This window comes from Neopsephotus bourkii, unplaced genomic scaffold, assembly GCF_033783945.1.
Source record: "Neopsephotus bourkii isolate Nb327-2 ecotype Australia unplaced genomic scaffold, CSIRO-AGI_Nbou_v1 NB_234, whole genome shotgun sequence".
NCBI classification, from domain to species: domain Eukaryota; kingdom Metazoa; phylum Chordata; class Aves; order Psittaciformes; family Psittacidae; genus Neopsephotus; species Neopsephotus bourkii.
This window is the reverse complement of record NW_026900744.1, coordinates 1,950,658-1,974,103: the sequence shown is the minus strand read 5'-3', so window position 1 is coordinate 1,974,103 and position 23,446 is coordinate 1,950,658. Positions and strand designations below refer to the sequence as shown.

General features: G+C 44.5%; 1 protein-coding gene across 1 annotated transcript in view; it reads left to right on the top strand.

Annotated features, from left to right (window-relative positions):
- Positions 1–209: 209 nt before the first annotated feature.
- The window catches only part of RNF11 (ring finger protein 11), a 33,968-nt gene continuing 10,731 nt past the window's right edge, over positions 210–23,446 (top strand). The window contains exon 1 of the mRNA XM_061344869.1: positions 210–838. Coding sequence (XP_061200853.1) covers positions 716–838 — 123 coding nt within the window. The 5' untranslated portion in view covers positions 210–715. The remainder of the gene's footprint in view (positions 839–23,446) is intronic.

Below are 23,446 nucleotides of genomic sequence, written 5' to 3'. Positions count from 1 at the left end.
GAGGACAGGGATGTCCCTGCAGCCGCCGCCCGCCCTCCGCCGGTACGAGGCGGCCTGCCCGCCCCGGCCGTGCCACCATGCCCGGAAAACAAACACAAACACAGCGCTCCGGGGGTGGAGCCAAGCGGCACCACCATTTTGCGGCCGGGGGGAAGCTCCGCCGCCCCACAGGAGACGGCAGGCGGCCGGGGCTGCCGATCCGCTTCCCCTCGCCCCGCCACAGACGGGCAGGGCTTCCCCTCCGTGGGGCTGGGCACGGCGTAGCGGGGCTTCGCGGCTGCTAACCTGGCCCGGTAGGGAGGAGTGAGAGGAGGAGCCAGGGCGGCCTGTGCGACAAAGCCCAGTGCGCAGGGAGCTGGTGACCAGGAAGCAGAACAGCGCCGGGCTGCTGTGGGGCGGGCGGACCCCACCGGAGCCCGCTGCCTCACGCCGCCCCTCCGGGGGGTGGGAGGCCAGTCCTGCCGCCCCCCCCGGCTCGGGGGTCGGGGCGGCTGTGGAGCGAAGCGGGAGGCGGCTGGGCTAGTGTTGCTGCTGCTGCTGCTAAGCCGCTTAGGGCCGGGGCTGGCATGAGCCTCCCCGGCGGGGCGGCTGCGGGCTGCGCGCTGCGGCGGGGAGGCTGAGGGCGCGGAGCCGCCGCCGGCGGGGGCTGGCGGACTGTTCCTGAGGAGGAGGAGGAGGAGACGGCGAAGGGGGAGCCCCGTGCCCCGGGGGTAAGATGGGGAACTGCCTCAAGTCCCCCACTTCGGATGACATCTCGCTGCTTCACGAGTCCCAGTCGGACAGGGCCAGCTACGGGGACGGGGCTGAGCCGGATCAGGAGCCGCCGCCGCCATATCAGGTAGGGGAGGGGGCGGGGAGCGCCGCGGCGGCGAGCGGAGGCCGGTGGCCTCCGGGGGGACAGCGGGAGGCGGCGGGGACCTGGGTAGGGCGCTGAGGAGAGGGGAACGGGGCAGCCGCCAGGCCGCTCGCCCTGAGAGCCGGGCCGAGGCCGCCGCCGCTCCTGCGCTGGGCGGCCGCCCGAACCTCTCCCTTTCCGCTCACACGTAGAGGGGGGAAGCCGCTTTGTCTGCTCCAGTCTGGCAGCTTGGGCCTCCCGGCAGGCGGGACGCGAGGTTCCGGCGGGGAGCGCCAGGCGGGCCGGGTCCGTTGCCGGGGGGGAGGCGGCCGCGGGGTTCCGGAGGAGGAGGATGGAAGGGGGGAACAGGCCCGTCCGTCCGGTGCCGCGTCTTTTGTCGCCTGCCCGCGGTGACATCACTGTCTGGCGGTGCGCTGCTCGGTGACGCTCCGGGACGGGGACTGAGGGCGCCTGCACCGCCCGAGCTTTGTCCCGGCGCGTTCGCCGCAGCCCGGGCTCCGCTCCCGTATTTTTAGCAGCATCTGATCCCCCAGTAAGTAACTATCCCAGCGCAGCGGATCCTGTTTCCGTCGGCCGTGTGGGGCACCCGCAGGGAAGTGTGTCCCATTGTTCGGGTTTTTCCCCGTCGCTGAGAGAATCTGTTAATCCACATCTTTATGACGAATCAGACGGGGGAAAAATACCAACCGCACAAAAAAAAAGCCGGGTGTTTCCTTATATCGCTTTCCTCACAGTGGAGGGTAACGCTGGTGTGGAGTGGTGATGATCTTGGCCGCTTCTCGGAGGGATGGCCATGGAAAGGGGAAGATGAACTTGGGGCTACACTTGCCTGCTGTTTTGTGGTTCGATGCTGGGACGTTGGAACAGGCTGCCCAGAGAAGCTGTGGCTGCCCCGTCCCTGGCAGTGTTCAAGGCAGGGGGTTGGAACTGGATGAGATTTAAGGTTCTTTCCAAACCGTTCTATGATTCCATGATTTCTGTTCCCATATATAGAAATGTATATCATAGAATCATATGGCCTGAACAAGCCATTTACAGTAAATGGTTGTACAGCACTAAAAATGAAGAGGAAAATAATAATCTAGCGGTGTAACTGCACATTTTAACAGTATTTTCCAATCCATGACAGTGGGATATGTTCCAGAGAAATCTATAGGAGTATCAGTTGAGACTTGAATTATGGAGGGTGACCGGAGAGCTCTCTGTTTTCTAGGATGGGAGTCATTCAGTAGTTGTAGACCTTGACATGTAATTAACAAAATTGCAGGAAGCGTTTAGTCGGGCAGACGTGTAATCTACAAATGCTTTGACAAGTTCAAGAATTACAGCCTTGATAGGAAGCCCCATAAGGGTTGAAGAGAAGCCTCACACATAGCAGCCCTGGCTGGGGTAGTGAAGCTGCACTGGTATTGTGTGGCAGTGTGTGGCTGTTGGTTTTGTTTGGGTGCAAAAGCGTAGCATTAGAATAGATTTCATGATGTGGGGATTTCCACCCCCCCGAATTCTGAACTAAGTCTGCTGAACTCCAGTGAATAGAAAGTGCTTGGTGGCAGATTAAGTACTTTTAATGGTTGTGGTGTTCTAAATGAAGCCTGAATTGTCCATGCAGTTCAGGAATGCATCCTATTTTTGCCAAATTGACATATAAAGTTTGACTGTTCTATTTATTGCATTCACATCTGTGATTCTAGGCAGCCGTGTGGATTTGGTTTATTTCCCCTTCCCCCCTTTGAAAACAACCTGTTACCTCTGATAAGAGATACAAATTAAGTATATGCCTTCTGCCTTCGCATGTGGATTTCGGTGTAAATAAGTATTCTTCCTTAAGTTTTTGTTTAATTACTGCTTTTTTTTCTTGATGAAAAACTTCTTGTTCATAAGTGTGGATAGTTGACTGAGAACATAGCAGACAGTAAAATAAATGAACCTACAGGTGTCTATTATCGAGTGAGTGTATTCATAGCAAAACTTCTCATGCTTGAATAGAGCTGTGTAGCATCTGATGTGCCCACAGGCACTTGGCTGTCTCGAACATCTCCACGTCTGTCCTGAAAACCTTTTGTTGATCCTAGCAATTCCTAATGTTTCACTGTAAGGTAGCGTTTGTGTCTGTCTCAGTCAAAATTCAAAGCTATTTTTTGCACAGATTTTTAAACACAATGGTTTGTGATTGGGGGCAAAAAAAGGGCCTTACCTACAATATTATGCAGCATTTCATGCACTTTGAGGCTGAGGGGATGTATAATTTCAAATCTGAGGAGTGTACAAGATGCACAAGCCAAACTCCAAAGAATTACTTACGTTCTATTATTGCTGTTGTGCTAGCAACAGGTCACTCTCTTGTTTTAACTTTAAAGTGGCAGCTTGGATTCAGTGTTATGAAAGGGAATTTAGGAGTTTTGTCCTCGTTTGTGATAATTTCTTCTTTTACAGTGTCTTAACCGGAACTAAAGTGGTTATATAGGCATTAGGAAGGAAAGAAAAGGATAAAATACATTTGAAAATTTGTGGCATTTAGCAGTGTGTGTGTGAAACTGGGAGCTGAACAATTTGAGCTACTGAAATTTCAGCTGTTAAAGTGGATGTATTTTAGAAGAGAATAAAATCTGGTATATTTGCTTTGCTTGGGTTTGCAGCAGTGATGTGTCAACTTCCTGGGTAGATCTTGCAAGGTATGAGAACTAGGAGAAGGAATCTTGTTAGGTGAAGATACACAGTTGTAGAAAATTACTTCTGTATAATCTTGACATTTAAAATGCTTGTTCATCTTGTGTGACAGGGTTGTGCCATGGGTATCCATATGGGAATTTTATTAAGCTGTAATTTTTATTTAGCTATTGATTTCTAACCGCAAAATGCGCCCCCAATAATCATTTCAGTATTGCATGTCAAATTTCTTTTATCAGTGAGTGCTATTGAACTGCGTGTGTGAAATTCCTGCTTCCAAAAGAGAGATTGAAAATTGGATTGGCAATGTGGGCACATGGAGCAGCAGGGAATATAATTTCCCTTCAGAGGCTCTGCGTATACCTGTCTCTGCTCTCAGTTTCTGTGGCACTACATGTTGCAAGCTGCAGCAGAAAGGCTTCAGAGGAAGCATCTTTTTAAACGGGTGTCTGAGTTAATGAGAAAGTGGTCCATTAAAGCAGCAGACATTTTCCAGTGCATGGAGCTTAACGGCTAACATGGGAAATAATTAAAACACACCAAAGAAAAAAAAAAGTGTGTATGTGGTGGGAAGAAAGGAAGTGATTTCAAAAGTAGACCAACATTTTCATAGGCAGATGCTAATTTTGGATGCCTCCATTTTAGAACCCAGAAATTACAACTGTTTTTTTTAAGTGCTAAGCACATGCAACTCCATTTTTAACCAGTGAATCTGTGATGAAGAAAGAGTTAGCCTTGGTTTTGTTTTTCTCAAGCCCTCAGAATTGAGTTTGCTTTCAAGTTTGTTTTCTTTTTCTGTGTATGACTTCTTTGCCATCTGTTGGCAATATGCCTTCTGCTGTTTTTCCATAAAAGTTCACTGTTTTTTTCCAGTTTATCTTACTTCTAGTAGTACTTCTTAGACTTTATTTTGCAGAACAGATGTGCCCCTTTTCTTAGTCCTTGTTTCCTATTTCTGTTCTTAAATAGTTCTGTAATAGTTGCAGGAAATGGTTTGCCAATTTATGAGACTTTGGAATTTAAGTACAGAACACTTTACATCTTTTCACCCTAAGTTTCTACAAGGTACTTCTGTGGACAAAGTACACTGCAGTCTTCTGAAAAAGATGTATACCACTTGCTAAATTAATAAGCTAGAAGTGTGAGACATAGGTGCATGTTCTTGGTATTGGTATTGATACTGAACTCATAAAAGCATGTTTGATATGTTGATGTGCAGATAGGCTAAGAAAATACTTTACCTCTTTACCTGAAGAGATCCAAAGTGTGCTCCAGTGCTCAGTACCACCCTGTATTGTCTTATACATGCAGCTAAAATGTTTCCGTGGATCTAGTGGATTTTTTTGTGGGGGGATTAATTTGAAACCTTTTGATCTGGATATTTCTTTGATGAAGCTGTAGGCACAAAATGAGAAGGGATGGCACAGACACGAGCTTAACCCAGTGTCATGCTCCCGTAACGGTCCAGAAGCTGTTGGGGCCCGCAGGTTTTGAAAGCATGATTTAGGATGTCTCATGGCCTCTCCTAAACTGAGATTGCTTCAATAGCCTCCTTGGGGTTCCTCTGTTAACTGAGTGTAACCTATACATATTGTATGCTCATCCCCATCTGTCTGTCTTGTTGTGCTTTGTTCCAGTCGTCCCCAGTTCAGGGAGGTGGCACAGCAGCCTGTGATGACGGTGCGCTGCGTCCCTACTGAGTCACACTCTGGGATCCTCTCAGGCTGAGCACAGTTGTGAGCTTATCTGAGACACTGAAGAAATCCCCAGTTTGAACAGTCAGAAAATGTTCTTGAAATAGTCTGCTGCATTTCTGTGTGCAGTGTGCCCCTGGGGATGCATGTGTTGGATGTATTTTGCTCAACAGAGGAAAAAACCCTTTTATTATGCTCATCATGAATCAAATAATCTATTACATCAGTGTTCTGATGCTGTCTTTTCAAATGCATGGTAATTAGTGTCATTAAAAATTGCAAACCAAATTAATTCTGATATAGGAGTTGCACCCATTTATAGAAACATCCATACAAAATTCTCTTGTGCCGTAAATGAAATGATTTATGATCTATTATTGCACGTATTGTACAAGAAGGAAATCTACGGTAGTATAATGTATTATAATTTAACGTTAAGTGGTTGTGAAAAGCTAGAACCAGAATTGTTGCTGTATGTTGGAACAGCATAAGAGGAGGAAAGCTGCAGTGGGAAAACATTACATACAGACAGGTATCCATGAACAAAAGCAAACCAACGAGTAAGTTTACTTTCATTTAAGAGAAATGAGTCTATTTTAAAATTGCCTAGGCAGCTCTTGCTCTTTTCTCTGGTTGTTCTCCACATTTCGGTGATGACGTGCATAAATTACAGTTACGTTTGTGGATGTGAACTGAAGTACTGCTCCAGTCCACAATTCATCAGTCTGGTGGAAAACTTCAAAGGGCTTCAGAAAAGTGTGTGTCTTTGTTGGCGTGTTGCTGGCTGGTGCCTTCTGGCAGCAGTGCCTTAGGTGGAGATCAGCTTCAGTGAGAAGAGAGGGTGATGGAGGAGCTGACATTGAGTTTTCTGCATTGATAAGGAATGGTGGAGTGAGACATTTTGTTTACATATTTTCAAGAATAAGATTGCTTAAGCTACTTATGTAACTCATTCTCAGAAATGAACAAGTGTTTGAGTGGAATTCTGGAATAATATCTCTCACTGTGAAAAGATAAAGCACCAAATGATAAAGTAATTCCTGATAAACAGGTATGATACAATTTAGACGACTGCATTCAGAAAGTGTGTAAGTCCCCCATGTCTTATGGTGCAGTTCTGATAAATTACTTGTATATGCAAAGCAGTAATTTATTAACATCTATACAGGGATATACAGTTCCTTTATTCAGACAGTAATGAAATATACATAATACAATGAACTTCACTGTGATAGCATTCAAGATTATTTGGCTAGTAAACAATATATCATGACACTTCTTACTCCTTCCATGTCTGAAGAGCTTTGCAAGTAGTCTGGAGAATTGTATTTCTCATAGTCAGTGCTATGTGGAAAGCTTCCTGAGGGTGCTAAGTCTGACTTCCTTTCTTGATAACAGTTAGAGAAAAATGTGCACCTGTATTTCCTGTCTTAATGCATGCTGGTTTCAGCATAACCTGCCAGGCTGGCTGATTGGTGCCTGGGGAGGGCAAGGGGAGAAGAGAGGAAGGCAGGCAAACCTGAAGATAAAAGGTATCAGATGATATCAGAGTTAGATAACTTTAATCTTGAAAATACCCATTCATAAACAGTTTTTAATGACTATTGTAATTCTTTGCCTGCTTAGAATAGATTTTTGACTGCAGTTGGTCAAAGTGGGAAAGGGGAAGTGTATGCTGATGTTTTTCTCTTAATCTTTCTATTATGAAAATTTGAACAGTTTCTAGACTGACTGTTGTTGAGTTGGCAGGTGGTAAAGCTCTGTTCCTAACCGTTCTGTCCAGGAGACTTTTATTCCAAAGGAATAAAGAAGAGAATGTTTATAATCACGTTTGTGCTTCAGTACTGCTTGCTGTTCTACATGGATTTCGGCAAGAAATGTTGCCAGTTGGATCAAGATGCTACTTGAGGTCCATCCTTGTTTTCCTGTGTCCCTGTTCATCACATCAGCAAAGAAAAGAAGCTTGGTTTAATGAGCACTTCTGAGGACTCTGGTAATGGTTGTAGTCAAACTGGTTGCCGAATGTAAGGTCAAGAACCTAAAAATAACACCACTTGCAAGTGACAGACTTGTCTTCCAGTCTTTGTGCTTGTCCTTGTTATTGCCTCCCCGTGGGCACACAGAGAGAAACGTATTTATATTTTGAAGAGGTAATGGTCTGTGGAATAGACTAAAGCAAATCAGCCGTGACACTTGTATGAGCTAATGAAACAGTTCCTAAGAGACCAAAGAATTACAAAATGAGTAGGTTTTTAGGGATGTCATGGCTGAGTTAGAATAAAACCTCTTCAGGGGAAAAAGCTGAAGAGTCACCGTTCTCCGACTTCAAAAGGCAAAGCAAGCTTCAGTCCTGATTAGGCTATGAGAGATACTTGCCCTGACATTGTAAAGGTTTCAGAAGTGAAGATGTGTCCTGCTTCCTGAAGGTAGGATATACTTTTGTAGAAGATGCTGTCTTTCTTGTTGTCCTGCCAGCCTCTTGAGGGGGCAGCTGCAGCAGTGACCTTTCCCAGCAGAGCTAGAGTCATGTGTAGCTTCTTGCTGGGTAAAACTGCACTGTGGACTCCAACCAAAAAAACCTCCCACTCCCAAAACTAAACTAAACAAAATCCACCAAAAAAATCACTCTAGCAGCTCTAGCTTAAGCTATTGTCAGTTGTAGTTCAGTCTTCAGTTTGCAGCTTTTTGCAGATGACTGGTCTGTGCTTCAGTTTCCTCACTGTAATATGAGGAGTAAAAGAGTAATAAAGTTTATCTTTAGTGCAGGCATGCTTGGTAATTTAATTCATGTTTGTAAAGTGTTTCATGGTAATTCGATTGTGATAAAATAGTATTCCTCCATTACAAAGTGAACCTCTGCAGGAGTTTGCAACAAACCTGCTGATGTAAAGAGGGAGTTTTATCAGGAGATCTGTTTAAGGGAGCAGATAAGTCTCCAAAAATCTGTTTTGGAATCTGATAGTTCAGCACTTATTTGGCAGCCCATGTTCCAGATGCTCAATTAGTAGGAATGAAGAGGCCGTGGAGATGGTAATAAGAAATCTTGCTTAATCAGGATGATGAATCTTCATTACGCTGTGAGATTGTGTGTTCTTTTAGGCAAGCCAACCCAAACAAGCAATACCTCCCTCCCCAAAAATCTAGGACCACCATGTGTTTAGGAAGCTCTTGTGCTTCCCGTATGTACCACTGGCTCATTTCTGGGATGTGCAGCTGTTGCTGGGCGTACATCTGGACTTCAGTTTCTGACCCATGGAGAACAAAGTAGTTTTATGTTTTGAAGAGATAATGATCTGTGGAATGGACTAAAGCAAATCAACCATGACTTTCCTATGAACTAACGAAACAATTTCCAAGAGGCCAAACGGTTCTAGAGAGCGGTTGTTTTATTTACCAGTCCTCCCCAGGAATCTGCCAGCTGCTCTGTTTCTCATCAGTCAAGAAGAAAGTCAGAATGCCGGTGGCATAAAAGCGGCTGGGCCACGATCCACTTGCAGTGACACGGACGAACAGCAGATGCGGGCAGCAACTGGAGGAAGGAGATAAAAGAACCGTCCTTCCAACCGCAGTTGCGTCAGCCAAATCACAACCAGCTGGTTTGTTGCATCGGGCATTTCTGCTGATCCACCAGAATGCTTCACACACGTGTGTGCATGCATAGCATTGTATCAAAGGCTGGGCTGGTTTTTGTGCGTTCTCATCCTGCCTCTGTTTTTAGCCACTGGTTTAAGTTTAGGGATGATGTAGACCCGAGGTGCCCGGGGGACTGAAACTGTTAGAGGAATAGAGAAACTGTGACTCAGGAAATTCAGTTCTTCTCTTAGCCCCAGCACGCAGTGATGAATGTGCAGACTATTATCCCTGCAATACTGAAACCTGTTTCCCTTGATCATGTTTTTTGGACACTGGAGAGTCCTCTGTGTCCTCTCATCTGCTTTTTCCCCACTCAGGGCATTTCTAGAGGAATCGCTCAGAAGCCGTCCTTCTTTGTAGTTCACTGAACTCCAAGGCCAAAATGCCTTTGAACATGAGTAAGGCACAGCCTCATCCTCAATCAAAGACAAATCTCAGCTGGCTGACAATGCTGAGTTTTCCAGTGCTTGGGATTATAGCTAGTCCATGTGCCATTAGAGTTTGGACTGCTGAGAAAGGTCCCAGAAGCATCAAGGAAACGCCTGGTTTATGACTAATAAAATTTAATGAAGCTGTGTGAATATCCAGTGGTAAGCAAAAATCATTCAGTCAGTGCTGGTTTGGACAAAAGCAAGGAATCTGCTATCCTCCAGCCATGATTAAAACCATTAAATTTACCAGATACTGCCAGTTTCTAATCTTTGTCAGGGCAAAACTGCTTGAAAAAGACAGACTAGACTATAACCCAGAAATATATTTGTAATACAGCTATATACACTTGGACAGTAGTTCTGTAGAGACTGTAAGGTTTCCCTGTAGTCCTCACCACTAACACTCTGCATGGCTCTCCTGATGATTTGTATACAAGCTCTAGCCAGAAGGAAATGGAACAATATTTATCTGACTTGATTTATTCCCCTAAAATGCATCTTGGTAGTGGGGGATACAAATCTCTCATGAGTCAGTGTGCAAACGTTGCAGAATTGGATGAGGCTGGGTGCTCTTGCCCTTTCTGTTTCAGAGCTGTGGGAGACTTATCTAAGAGATCAAAGTACATCAGATTCTATTATTCCAGTATCTATGGGACAGTATAATGCATGACTGCTCTGGGATGATGCCCGTGTCTGACTTTCATTCATCACTGTAATTAAAGCCAGATACAGAGTTTGTTCTGTGTGCTGAACCTTTATCACAGCATTTTATTAATATGGTTGTCGAAATCTGTGGTTCAGACATAGCATAATTTTGCAGTGTAGATTGAGACCAGTAGTTATTTTTGCCTGAATAAAGTAATAGTATTTAAAATTCAGAAAGAGAAGTTAATTGCTCTCAGGTTTTGAGCACAGGTGCAAGCATTGCTTGAATGCAGAAGTACCAAACTGCTAGACTGGTTTGGTCTGTACTGTTGCTTAACAGAAAGCAGTTACCTACTGTATTTGGTGGAAACTATATAAAAGGCTCAGATCAGCAAACTAATGCTCTAAATTCAGGTTTAGTGAAGACACTGAAATTAATATTTTAACACCAGAAGACTTTATGCTCTGTAATAGTAGTTGCTTAATTACTGTTGCCAGTTTCTGATGTTTGGGGATTTCCCTTGGTTGTTTTCTGTTTAGGTATTATGATTTATATTGCAGTTGCATCCATTTATCTTCAGTTTAGCTTATGAAATATGACCAAGTCATTGCTGTAGTGTCACAGAGTTCTGTAATTTTGAATCTATATACCTGGAGACCTTGAGGCAGTTGTGAATTGTCTAGTGGAGAGTGTCATACTTGAAAGTATACTGGAAAACAGTATCACTTTTAAAATTCAGGCAAAAATACTCAAATTGTTAATTGTTTTCTAGGTTAGTGCTTTTTTCACCTCTTAGTTCCTGCGTCTCTGGGGCTCTATGGGCTATTTTTGCAGTGCTCATGAGAGCTGATACAATCCTTGTAGTCACTCAACTGACAGCACAGGTTCACACCTCTACTGGACAATTTTGGGGGATCTGCAAATCAGAAACTAGTAAGAAGCGCTGCTTAGGTAGTATTACTCTAAGGTCTGTCCCTGCCTAAGGAGAGTCCTCTGCCTGCCCTGATAGAAGCTCACCTTTTTAGCTAATGGCATCCACATGATGCTGCAGTGGCTATGATGGCCAGGTACCCTGGGTTGAGTTACATGTCGGCCTTTGACCCAAACCTGAGTGAGATGCTTGGTTGCTCTCCCACTCCACTCTCAACTGGAAGTGGTAACGTGGTAGTTAATCCATCAGAGTGGATTCATATGATGACTCGCCTGGAAATCTGCTGGGTTGTATATAATCCTTCCAGCCAGTCATCTGTAAGAAGCAAAAATGAGGTGGAAGGAGGGATTTTACTCGATGTCTGAATTTAGACAAACTCTCTGGAATTTCAAAGAATTGAAGTTTTATTTGTTTTACTGTGTGGCTAAGCTACCAAGAGTAAGTTTACCAAAGAGTGCTCATTCTTTTTGTAAATACAGTGGGTTTCTTGATTTACAATAGATGGAGTCAAAGCATTTGGAGGTAGTGTTTAATGACTAACTAGTTTTATTTTTAAAAATACTATTCACACAAAATGTTATGTTTCAAGTAATCTTTGTTTTCCTCTGCAAACCATATTCTTGTTCAGTGAGTAACCTGTTTCTTCATACTTCCCAGAAGAAGCAAGATGACCTAGATCTAGAGCTTCCTGGAGAGAAGTTCACTTCCCCCTATATATAGCTTCTGAAGTGTCTTTATGTAGCTGCCACCTACTCTTAGCTGATAAACTTAGGGGAAAAGAACTATAGTTTTAGGCTGAAGTAGGAAAGGAGGGCGTGTTAATCCTTTGTCTTTTTTGGGGGTCTATTAAATCCATCTTGCAGGTATGCCACCCGCTGAATTCCAGCATGGTGAAGGCCAGACTTCCAAGCTCCCACCTGCAACATGCAGAACTTCATGTCTCTGTGTCTCCTGGATGTGCTGTGGCTGAGTAATGACCAATTACTTCTTGGTTAACGAGTGAATTGGATCATGCCTTTGTGCTGGCAGGAGTTTTCTGCAGTGGACTCTGAACGTGATATCCTGGGGTCGGTGTGTTCTTTGCTCTGGTTGGATTGCGCAGATGGAGATTCCTCCAAGCAGTGCTGCTGGCACAGTGGTATTTTTATTGGAAAGCAAAAGCTGGGAAAATGGTAGTAACAACTACGTAGCAGATGCTACCAAACAGGCTGGTGGTGTTGAGGGATCAGACAAGTGTTTCCATCTCAGGGTAACAAGTCAAATGGTGAAGAGTACTGTAGGTTGAGGGAAATTTGTCTGTCCCTTTGTTAGTGTAAGGCATTTTTTGTAAATACAGGGGAGTTTATCTGAGTCAGTGCATCGGCAACTTAAGCTGTTTGGGTTTCTGCAGCCTTTCTGGGGAGAGGAGGGTACTTTCTGTGTCCCTAAAGAAAGTGCTGCTGTACAGGAGTGAATCCACTCCTGGGGCCTTTACTATACCAGGGATTGGTGCCAGTGGAAGCCACCAGTGCTCCTATGCTGGGGTGTGCACATCTCTGGCACATGGCAAAACTATCATCTGTGTTTGCTTAACTTGATTTGAGGCAGGATTCTGCTCCAGCACTTAAAAATAATGGCTTTGACAGACGCTGCTCGGGAGTGAATGCAGCCAAGGCCAAAGGAGAGGCTTGGGGGCTATCTCTGCAGCAGACCACAAGCTGAAACCAGGCAAAAATGTGGCGTGCCTCGTGATCAGCGGTGCGTGTTTCCATGTTTCTGGCTCAAGGAGGTCTGATCTAACCATCTGCTGCTGCCAAAAAGGATTGCTCTGCTTTTCCCTCCTGCTTTCCACTTGCAGCCATGTGCTCTGCAGTTGTGACATGGTGGCTTTGGTGCTTATCTCATCCCTCAGTGAGTCAGCTTATACTCTTCCAGTGTCTGAAATGGGTGCTCTTGCTCTTATGTTCCTCCTGTCAGATTAGTGAACCAAAATGACTTCCTGGTGGTGAAAAACTTACCTGCACTCTGCCATCTATCTATTGTGCTTTATTTTGTGACATCTCAGGGAAGGTCTGGAAGTGTCAGGTATAAGATGTGTGCTGTCACCACCAAATACTAAAGGATTTTTGACTTCTCCATATTGCAGTTGAGGGTCTACTTGGACTTAGTCCATGCATGCTCTGGTTTGCAGTTGAATATAGAATCATAGAATAGTTAGGGTTGGAAAGGACCTTAAGATCATCAAGTTCCAGACCCCTGCCATGGGCAGGGACACTTTGCTCTAAACCATATTACCCAAGGCCTTGTCCAGCCTGGCCTTGAACACTGCCAGGGATGGAGCATTCACAACCTCCCTGGGCAACCCATTCCAGTGCCTCAGCATCCTAACAGGAAAGAATTTCCTCCTTATATCCAATCTAAACTTCCCCTGTTTAAGTTTTAACCCATTACCCCTTGTCCTATCACTACAGTCCCTAATGAAGAGTCCATCCCCAGCATCCCTATATCTGATACTGGTTTGGGTAGTGAATGCATTGGGAATGGTCTGTACATGAGATGCAGTGCAAAAGTGCTATTTTGAACCTCTGTGGGATGGCGATTTCAGTTGGAGGGATTTTGTTGCTTCAGAGCAAATCTCTGATGTAGACAAAGCCTTAATTCTGTTTAATGTGATACCTGTTGTTAAAAAACAAAACAAAGCCCCAACAAAACAGAATAAAAGAATATAAATCCATCTGCCACAACCACCTTTTAAGATGCTTGGATGCTTTTCTTCTCTATTTTCTTTTTTAGAGAAGCTTCATAAGTGATATCTAACAGTTCATGAGTATATTTGGTTAAGTACAGGACTGGATGAAGACTTTCACAGCCTGTTCCTGTTGCACAGCAGACTGTGGCATCTCTTGGGACACAACTGACTACAGTAATGTCATTCATCTGCATTGTGGGGTGCTGCTCTGCCTCTTTCCTCACACAAGCCTTCCAGTTATGACTGTATGGATAGTTTCCAAAGTCTGAACGTAACTTGGCAAGCTTTGTCACTGCTGTTAGGAGTTTGATTACCTTTGTGCATATGTATGTGAGGACTGACAGTGTATGTGGCTTTTAATAAAACAATTTCTCCGTTGTCTGTAATGCCTAGAATTAAGAAATCATACAAGTATGCAAATGGAAGAGCAGACATTAAGCTGGACACCTCAAGTTGACTGTCCTGTTTAATATGTTGTGACTCCTTATTCTAATCTGGCGTCCCTCAGAAGAGGCCATTAGTTTCCTATTGAAGCCAGTTTTATTTAAAGCAAATTGAGGGACAAAACCCTGTTTCAAGAAATGAATTTGGGAAGCAAGTTTTACCACTTCTTCATGTGCTTGTTCATGCAGCATTACCAGCACCTGTAATTTCTGTGGTAATGCCATGCATTTATGTAACTTGAACCTTCTTGCTCAGTACCTTTCTATTTAGTTTGATGGATTCAGAAGTAGTAATGGTGAACACGAGCAGTAAAAACAATCTTTACAGCTTTTTTTTTTTTGCATCTCATAAGCTAAGTTATGCCAGGCTTAATTTTTGGTTTGGAGACCTACAAAAAACCCCCAAAAGCCACAGGAGGTGGGTCTGCTGGGATAGGGAGGGACACCCTTCCTCGTCAGTCACTGATGGGTGAGCAAGTGGCCCAGCACGTTAACTGGGGCTGTGTGGCACTGCAAAGCTGTTTTCTGCATGAGCTTGCTTGCTGTTGCTAATGTCTCCTTGGTTTATTTCACAAGATATGCAGGCCAGCTTTCAGTTTGAATACAGTAATGCACTTCAGCTGGACAGAACATAGTTGTTTAAATTAGACCAATAGCTATTGCCCTTCCTCCTTTAAAAAGACTTAAGTAACATGTCCAACTGAAGTAAGACACGTTTTTAAGGCCTTGATGCAGAATGGTTACCATGTTCCAGCAATAAAATGCCTGTATATCAACATGGAGTGCAGTAATCCCACATACACTTGCTCACTGATGACCTTGTGTTTTGCTTGCCACAGGCCGAATCCTCACCAGTGGTGCAGCTGCCTGGTGCTACTCAAGCAACACAAATGGGTTTATAAAGCTGGAGACTTCAGAGCATGCCAAAACTTACGGTTAGCATACTGTCAGCAGGATAAGCCTTTTAAAGGTTCTTTATTTTCATCTCTGCCTTCACTGCTGCTTCTACCTGTAGGTTGTGCTGCAGGAAACACAGTTTGGCCAAGAACCTTTGTGCTTCTGCCATAGGTTTCTTCCGCCAGTTGAAAACTCAGCAGAGATCAAACCAGAATTGCTAATGGAAAATCATTTTATCCAGAAAGAATGATTTTTATCCAAAAAGAAGTTCTTTTGCTTTTAAAGTTTTCTTATGTTAGTGTTTTCAATTTTATGTTAGTGTTTTAAATTTTCAATGTGGATGTGACAGTGTCTGCAGACGTTTATAATGGCATCAACAAAACGAGGCTCAGATTTAATGAGTGTTATCATCCATATTTGAATTAGCTTTGAGTTAAATACGACAAGCAGTATTGCTAGTTGTTACGCTGCCTCATAGATTATATTAATTTGGATAACAGCCCTTTTCAGCACAGTGTTGGGAATTGCATATTAGCAAGTGTGTGAATTGGACTGTTTCCTGGTGCCTGTGAACAAAGAGATGTATGGATAGCTACACATACGCTCAGTGAAGTTATACAGAATGTATGATTTAGCAAAGCGCTGGTCAAGTTTTTCCCTTACAACTCCTCCAGGGAATGTCTTTTGATGAACTGAGAACTAAGGCTCAAGAAGCTATTTCATAGTTCTAGATGTTTATGGCAAACTTGGCCCTGTTATTCTTTTACCAAGCAGATCTTTAGTTGTTTCTCTGATGTTTATTTCTCTGATTTATTTAGACATCAGTCCTGTATCCCTTTCAGCCTTTGTTTTCTTTTCTAGGCTAATGCTTCTATTTTTACTTTTTTAGTGGATGTGATATTCAAACAACTTGGTTTTCCTGAGAAACAGAATCTGTCTCACCCATAGTCAGTGAAACTAAAACAAAACAACAAAAATAGAATATTAAAGTAGGGCGTATTTTACGTGATTGAGGGATCACTGACTGTTGAACATCTTGCAGTGAATTTTGTCATGGTGACTGATAATGGGAGTCAAAGGCAATACTTTAAATCTGCAGAACATGCAGCTCAGAAGTCCAAGGAGCAAGTACCTTTTCATGCTCTGCTAGCCATTACCTTCTCTCGTTGGGGTGAACCATTCCATAACATACTGAAGAGCTTACCAGGAATGCAGCATTTCATGAAGTGATAAAAATAAATCGGGATCAGGCCTGTAAGTTATTTCAAGGCTAATTTCTGTACAGAGCTTCTTTAACCTGACCTGCCAGTCTGAAATTGCTCCATAGGGTACTTGCTATATGGTTTTCAGCAGATTTCATTTGATGAACATGGGACTCATTTTTACCTAAGTTCATGGAGAGAGGTATGCCCAGCCCTTTTCTGCCCCCAAAGACACATCTAGAACTGCTCATCTCAGAAAACGTTGGTTTATTTCTGCTTCTACTGTCTGATTCAAACCAACAAACTAAAGAACAAAAGAAATGTTTGCAGTAATTTCTGTTTGTGTCTTTACTGCAGTGGAAATCCCTCTGTAGGAAAGGAGGTATCCCAAGTAAAGACAGGAATTCAGACTTGTCTTGTTACCATGGCTATCTGATTCAGAGATTACTCAGCAAATCTTTTAGTGTCCCCAGGGAAGCGCCTTCCCCAGCTTCACTTAACTACAGCAGTCTGTAAGGAGACAAAGTGAGTTTTAGTTCTGCAGGTCCTTGGACTTGGAGGAGTGTCACTAAATGCCACTGCTTCCCAGGCTATTCTGCTGCACCCATACCTCTCAGAAATGCATTTGAGAGGTGTCATTTTGGGAACTGTACAGTGAGATAGAATGTCTAGAAAGATAACTAAAATACTTCTCTAGTAATTGCATGATGATATTTCTAAGTGGGGGTTGAGATGCAAGCAAGAAGCTGCTTCTTCAGTTCCCTTTGAGCCTATCTAGTTATTGCAGTTACCTCTGTAGTTACACCCTAATGACTCCTAAGGTGTGTTCTAGACTAAATGTCATAAATTAAACCTAAGAAACTCCCAGCTGTTTACCTGTGGCTGTGTGTATTGTTATTTCTTTTTGGACACGATGACACACTGAATACCTCCAGACCTGCTGCCTCAAAGCTCAGTGTTACTCTATTACGGTGTTTTACTGTGACTGTAGTTTGTGTGTGTATGTATAAACTGGCAAAACTTATTTTAGTGCTAGTGTGGTTTGTAGCAAGATATGGTTATTCCACCCTAAACATTAACGCAGGAGAATGTGATAAGTAGAAGTATGTCTTTATGTCCTCATAATGAGGATCAGTAGAATAATATTAATGACATCAGGCTTTCAGTTCTGACTCTGAGGGGTATCAAAAGCAGCACTTACCTCACCTATGGTCACACTTACATGTCAGTGCAGTGTCTGAGCTGTCGCCTTGTACCCGTGTGTCTCAAGAGTATTTGAAAGTCACAGGTAATGCTTTTGGGAAGTTGGCACTTCTAAATTTGTGCTGATAACCTTTGTATTTCCGTGTGATCTTCTCAACCCCAGCCCTAAAACTGCATCCTGTCTGCCACTGTGTTAGGTGTTGAGCGTTTCTGGGGTACTCGACACAACATGAAAGATGCGTCGTTACGTATGGATGAGCTAAGGCTGGAGATCTCCGGGCTTTGCAGCTGCTCTCCTACAAGTGTGTTGGGGAGAAATGGGGCTTTGTTTTCCATCCAGTCAGTCCATATTCAGAAGAATGACCTCTCTGTTTTCATGTCCCTGCTCTCAAACAGTTTTCTGTTCTTCTGAGATTTTGTAGCAGCCTGAGCCGTAATTCAGGCAAGTACTTAATTGGTGCTCAAGTGCTGCAGCCCTGGTAGTGTTTGGAATCCTTACTGTGTTACTGGGATTAGTAGTGGGGATATTTGTAGATCTTACTATATGATGTTTGCAGTCAGCAGGTTGGACCCATTGTGGAGACCTCAAGTTTTCCTTCAGAAAGCCAGTTTCAGTGCAAAGCTCTTGCCACTTTCCATTAGAGTAGATATAATCAGGGGGATGGCATGATGAAGTAGAGGTTTTTCTTTATCCCATCAGGTCTGAATAAGGTGAGATAGGAGATGCAGTGGCTGTGGTGGAAGGGCTAGGCTTTGTGCTCCTCTTCGCCCTCCTTAACTTTGCAGAGCCCTGGATCTGCTTCATTCCCCCCTTCAAACCACCTACTCTGAAAGCACCTGTGCTGAACAGAACATGAGTATTTTTGGTGTAAAACCAGCACAGGCAAGACCCAAAGATAAGTGTTTAAAAAGAAAACCCAACAAAAGACTGAAATGGTGTTCAGACAGGTGGTTGCTTATATTTAGTGATGGATGTGGTACCTTATCTGTGGGAGCTGAACGTTTGTGGCTTGTCTTGGTTGCACCAGCAACTGGCTGTGTGTTTCAAACATAGCAGTAAAATGAGCATGTGTTTTCTGGTGGCAGATTAAAGAGCCAGATGCTCATTGAACTGTCTCTGTTTATTGGAAACTTTAAAATAAGGGGGGAAAAACACATTCTGGAAATATTCTGCTGGTAGAACCAGCTCCTGAGAGAGCTAGTTAGGATTTTTGTACCTGTTCTTGGCACAGGCTTTTTTTCTGTTAGAAGAGGTTTGACAGTTGCATGAGATCACACTTGGATTTGTGCCCTGCGAGCTAAAAATGCAGAGTCACTGCTTGTGAGGACAAGACTTTGCTGGAAAAAATAGAAACATTGCCCTTGTGTACACTGCTAATACTGCATCGAAAAGGGGAGCTTCGTCAAGTTTTCGTGTGCCTTAATGTTCATGCAGTTGTTCCTTTTTAGATAGAGCACTGCTTTAAAAAACCCAGCAAAACCCAAACCAACAGATTTAGTAATAATTGTTTAATGCCCGAGACATTCCTCAAAGATTAATAAATGACAGGCTGAGATGAGCCAACAGCCTGAATCAGAGCCTCTGGCTGTTTACATCTGCTGCTCATTAGCTCAGAGTTGAAATAATGAATGTTATTATCAAGTGATGCTAAACAAATGGCCAGATTGCATTTTTTGGTGTGCGTTCATCGTGCCAAAGGAGGAGATAGCAGCAAGTATGTGCCTGGGAGAGGTGACCCCTTGTGTGCAGCCCAGCAGCTCAGGGTGTTGATTCAAACCCCGTATCCAGCTTCAAGAGGTGGAAAAAATTAGCTGAAATCCCTCCACTGGTTGTCTAGGATCTGGTGTAAGGGAGGAGCCATTTCCTGGGTGCATGGTTGGGGTGTCCTGGCCAAGCTGGCATTCCACTGCTGGTGACACCCAGGAAAGCTGCACACAGGGAGTCATACTGCATTTAATGTGCCCTAGTATATGTGAGGCTTCATCTGTCTATGGCTTTCTGGCAGGCTAATGCAGAATCATAGAATAGTGTGGGTTGGAAAGGACCTTAAGATCATCCAGTTCCAACTTGCCCATCGTGGACAGGGATGCTTCACACTAGACCCGTGTTGCCCAAGGCTCTGTCCAGCCTGGCCTTGAACACTGCCAGGGACAGAGCATTTACCACTTCTTGGGCAACCTGTTCCACCCTCTCCACCTGCCTCTCCACCCTCATAGTAACATGCTTAAAAAAGCTGTGGCTGTACTGTTGCACAATGCAACATTGATGATAGCCTTTAATTGGCCTCAGGAAGCCTCCTGGCTGCCACCGAGGAGCAGCCCAGTCCCGTGCTGCACTGCCAGGGCTGAGGTTGTCAGTCACATACCTGGGTCTTGGGGGCATCCACTCTGTGTTAGAAATTCACTGCTAGGAAAATAATGAAAAGGCCAGTGTATCTGAGTGTACCATCAAACTGCTAAGGTGTGGCAGCTTCCTGCTTGAGCAAGCGCTTGTAATTGAGGATGGCTTCATTAAAAAGGCAATTAAAATCTTCCAAATGGAGTACAAAGTAATGATCAAGTGAAGTACAGCACAGATTCCTGAGACTTGAAACAAACCCTGCTAGCATGGTCTCAAAGCAGGTGTCCCACACCAGCAGTCTCTCTGCTTCAGGGTTCCTTGCTCGTCACCAGCCCTGCCTACTTTGGAAGCCTTTCTGCAGTAGGACATGGACTGTTACTACTTTTCTCCTCCAGGTCATTTATCCTCAGTAGAGCAGTTTGGTTCCTCTGCTTTCTCTATGGTTTGGCTGAGGTTTGTACTGTGTGAGTCCCACTCTGCTGAGTCCCTGTTTGCTGCAAGGACTGGTGGAAAATGCTTCATTAGGTTTGTGCTTGGCTTACCTTGCTGGGGGGAGCCTCTTGCTAGCCCACTTGGGCTGTGCTGCTTTGAATCATCAGCTGTTCTTTACCTGCTCCCTTATCACTGGGAAGGCCCCTGTCAAGGTCTGGAGAAGCCCTCTCCTTATGTTACCTCTTCTGTGTGTTTTGGTTGGGTAGCAGACTGTATCTCTATAAAAAGAACTACTATGTCCTCATTTAAACTTCTTTTTTTGGTCCTTGCTTACAACTGGATGGCTACAGACAAGTATTTTCTGTTGTTGCATAGGGTGGTACATGAAGGGTAGATGATCTGAGATAGCTGCTGTTGATCTGCCTGTTTTCATTATGTGCTGCCTCTTGTCTGAAGCCAGATTGACACCTCCTGGATGACTGTCCATGGGTGATGTTCTCCTTCCAACTGCGGCTGTTGTGTCTATTTAAGTCCTGTTTTAGGAAATTGGTATGTGAGGACTTGCATTTGATATGATGGGTTTGGATGTGTAGTGAAACTTGCTTTAGGCAAGGCTGTTAAATGGCGCTCTGGATAGGAGCTTTGCCCAAGGAGGATGCCTGCCATATCGTTGCACAATAAGGTCGAGGCAGCACCATACAGTGAGCCTCGAGATGAGATAATTTGTCACTTGATTTCAGTGATCCTCTGATAGCCTACTCACACTGTACTTACACAATACATTCCTAGTTCTACGTAGAATAGAACCATAGAATAGTTAGGGTTGGAAAGGACCTTAAGATATCTAGTTCCAACTCCCTGATAATCATAGAACATAATCATAGAACAGTTTGTGCTGGAAGGGACCTACAAAACTCATCTAATCCAACATCTCTGCAGCAGTCAGGGACATCTTGAACTAGATAAGGTTGCCCAGGACTACATCCAGCCTGGCCTTGAATGTCTCCAGGGATGGTGCATCCACCAGCTCTCTGGGCAACCTATGCCAGGATTTTCTTCCTCACATTGAGCCTGAATATCCCCTCTTTTAGTTTAAAACTGTCACCACTTACCCTGCTAAAAAGTCTCTCCCCATCTTTCTTTCATTCAAGCCCATTTTAAGTACTGAAAGCCTGCAATAAGGTCTCCCCTGAGCCTTTTCTTCTTAGCGCTGATCAATGTCAACTCGCTCAGCCTTCCCTCATAGGAGATGTGCTCCATCCCTGGGGTCATTTTTGTGGCCCTCCTCTGGACCTACTCTGTGTTGTTCTTATTAGCTCAAACTAGCACATTTAAATATACATGTACACATCTTCCATTTACATACGGCAGTACAGCCTGTATTCATACCCCATGAGTCCCTCCCTGATGTGTTGCTCCTATCTTTGGCTTAGGTGCATTTCCACTTTACTCCCTGCTTTGGCCCTTTGTGCCCAGCCTGTTCTAGCTAATTAGGGCCAATTCCTGTGTTTTTGCTACCTTGTTCCTGAAGTACTTGGAAGGGGCTGTTTTGTTCTTAGAACTGCGTCAAGCTGACCTTATTTTTGCCAAAAGATACATTTTAGCGCTTCTGCTGTTTTAAGTGTTTGGAGTCAACTGGCTGAAGTCCTGACAGGGGCATTCCTCCCGTTTTCCTCTTGGCTGCCTGTTCCTAACTTACTCAGTAGCTGTAGCAGTCGCAGAGTTGATGGTAACGGCCTATTGCTTTTCATGAGGTGAAGAGTCAGTTGGAGCAATGTCCTTGGTCCCAGTGGAAGGGAGGTGGCAGCAGGACCCATGGTCCAGGGGCAGTGCTCCTTTGCACCAGCTGGAGTCAGCTGCACCCTAATCCCCAAATTCCCTGCAGTGGCACCAAGAGGTAAGCAGGGGCTGTGTGTGCACTAAGCTTGGCTGTGTTGAGTCTGTGGGCTCAGTAAGCAATTCAGGGCATAATGTGTGCTGTTAGGGTGTTACATCACCCACCTGAAGTCACCTCTGTGCCTGTACTCTTGGTTGGGTGCCCACCCGTTCAGTAACCAGTGTCAAGCCCTTCATGTAAGGGACTTGCATGGACTCGTCTGAGTGATGCGGTGCTTTGGGTGCTGTAGGATGATAGACTTGCTCCAAGCTCATGTCTCAGGAGGCAGAAGCATGTGTGAGCTTAAGGGTTTTTTTTTGTCTGCTGTACTGAGGTGAGTCAGAGCCTCTGACTGAGTGGTTTGGGTGGCTGTGGATGCGGGACGGTGTCTGAGACAAATCTCACAGGGAGGAGCAGGGCAGGCTGTGAGCAACCCTGTTTGCTGCACTGGGTATGGGACCGGGCTGCATGCAGGCTTCATGTGTTACCCAGGATGATCAATACTAGCATTTTTAGCTGCTGTCCCTTTGGTTTACACTATAAACCAGCTGCTCTGATTGATGTTTACTCTTTCCAGAAAGTAAATATGTGTCTGAAGGGAGTGTGAACGATTCCTCTGTTTCTGTGTTGGCTGTTTGTGTTCTGTCACCTTCTTTGTGGTAGCTCCAGAGTGCTTCCCCCTCTCTTGTGCTTGAGTGAAAAATGTGTTAACTGGGTTGGTTTGTTTGAGGTGTTCTTTACTTCCTGCTAGCCAGCAGCTCCACAGCAGTAAGTGAATGGGACACAGTACAGGTTCACTCTACACCTCTCAGCAGAGACTGTCTGAGAGATCTCTTTGAGCCTCTTCTGCTACAGGACCATTTTCTTCTCAAAACTTCAGGTTTTTATTTGTTGTTAAATCTACCCCTTATCCCTCCAGCAGCTGCCTTGCTTGAACTGTAAGTGCTGCGTTTAACATAGCCATAGCACTGTAATGACTGTCTGGGCTTGCCAGGCCTAAGAAGGGGTTTCTGCAAAGATAACCACTTGGTGTAAATAGGAGAGAACATGCACCAATAATGCAGGTGTTGTGGTTTGCTAATGGGGTTGGATGATCCACATACACGTGCTCTCCTTCTGCCACCAGCTGCAGTAAAAACTGATGGCCCTTCTGCTAGATGTTCTCCTTACCCAGCTGCTTTGCTTCGTAGTCCCTGGGGTGTGCACATCTCAGGAGGCTGCGTTTTGTGCCTGAGTGCCCTTAATTTAATGTACAGGTGCAAGTGTTCTTCCCTGGCTTTGCTCACTGCAGCAACTTGAAAAGCATGGGGTTTTGTAGATGGTTATTGGATCTTTTCCCTCCCTGTACAACCTCCCTCCCCCCAAACTATTAAAATAAACATGCTAGGAGCTGTAATAAGAGGACTTTGTTATCTCTTGGGAGTTGTGGCCTGATGCTGTAAATGGAGCTGTCTGGAGAGATGGAG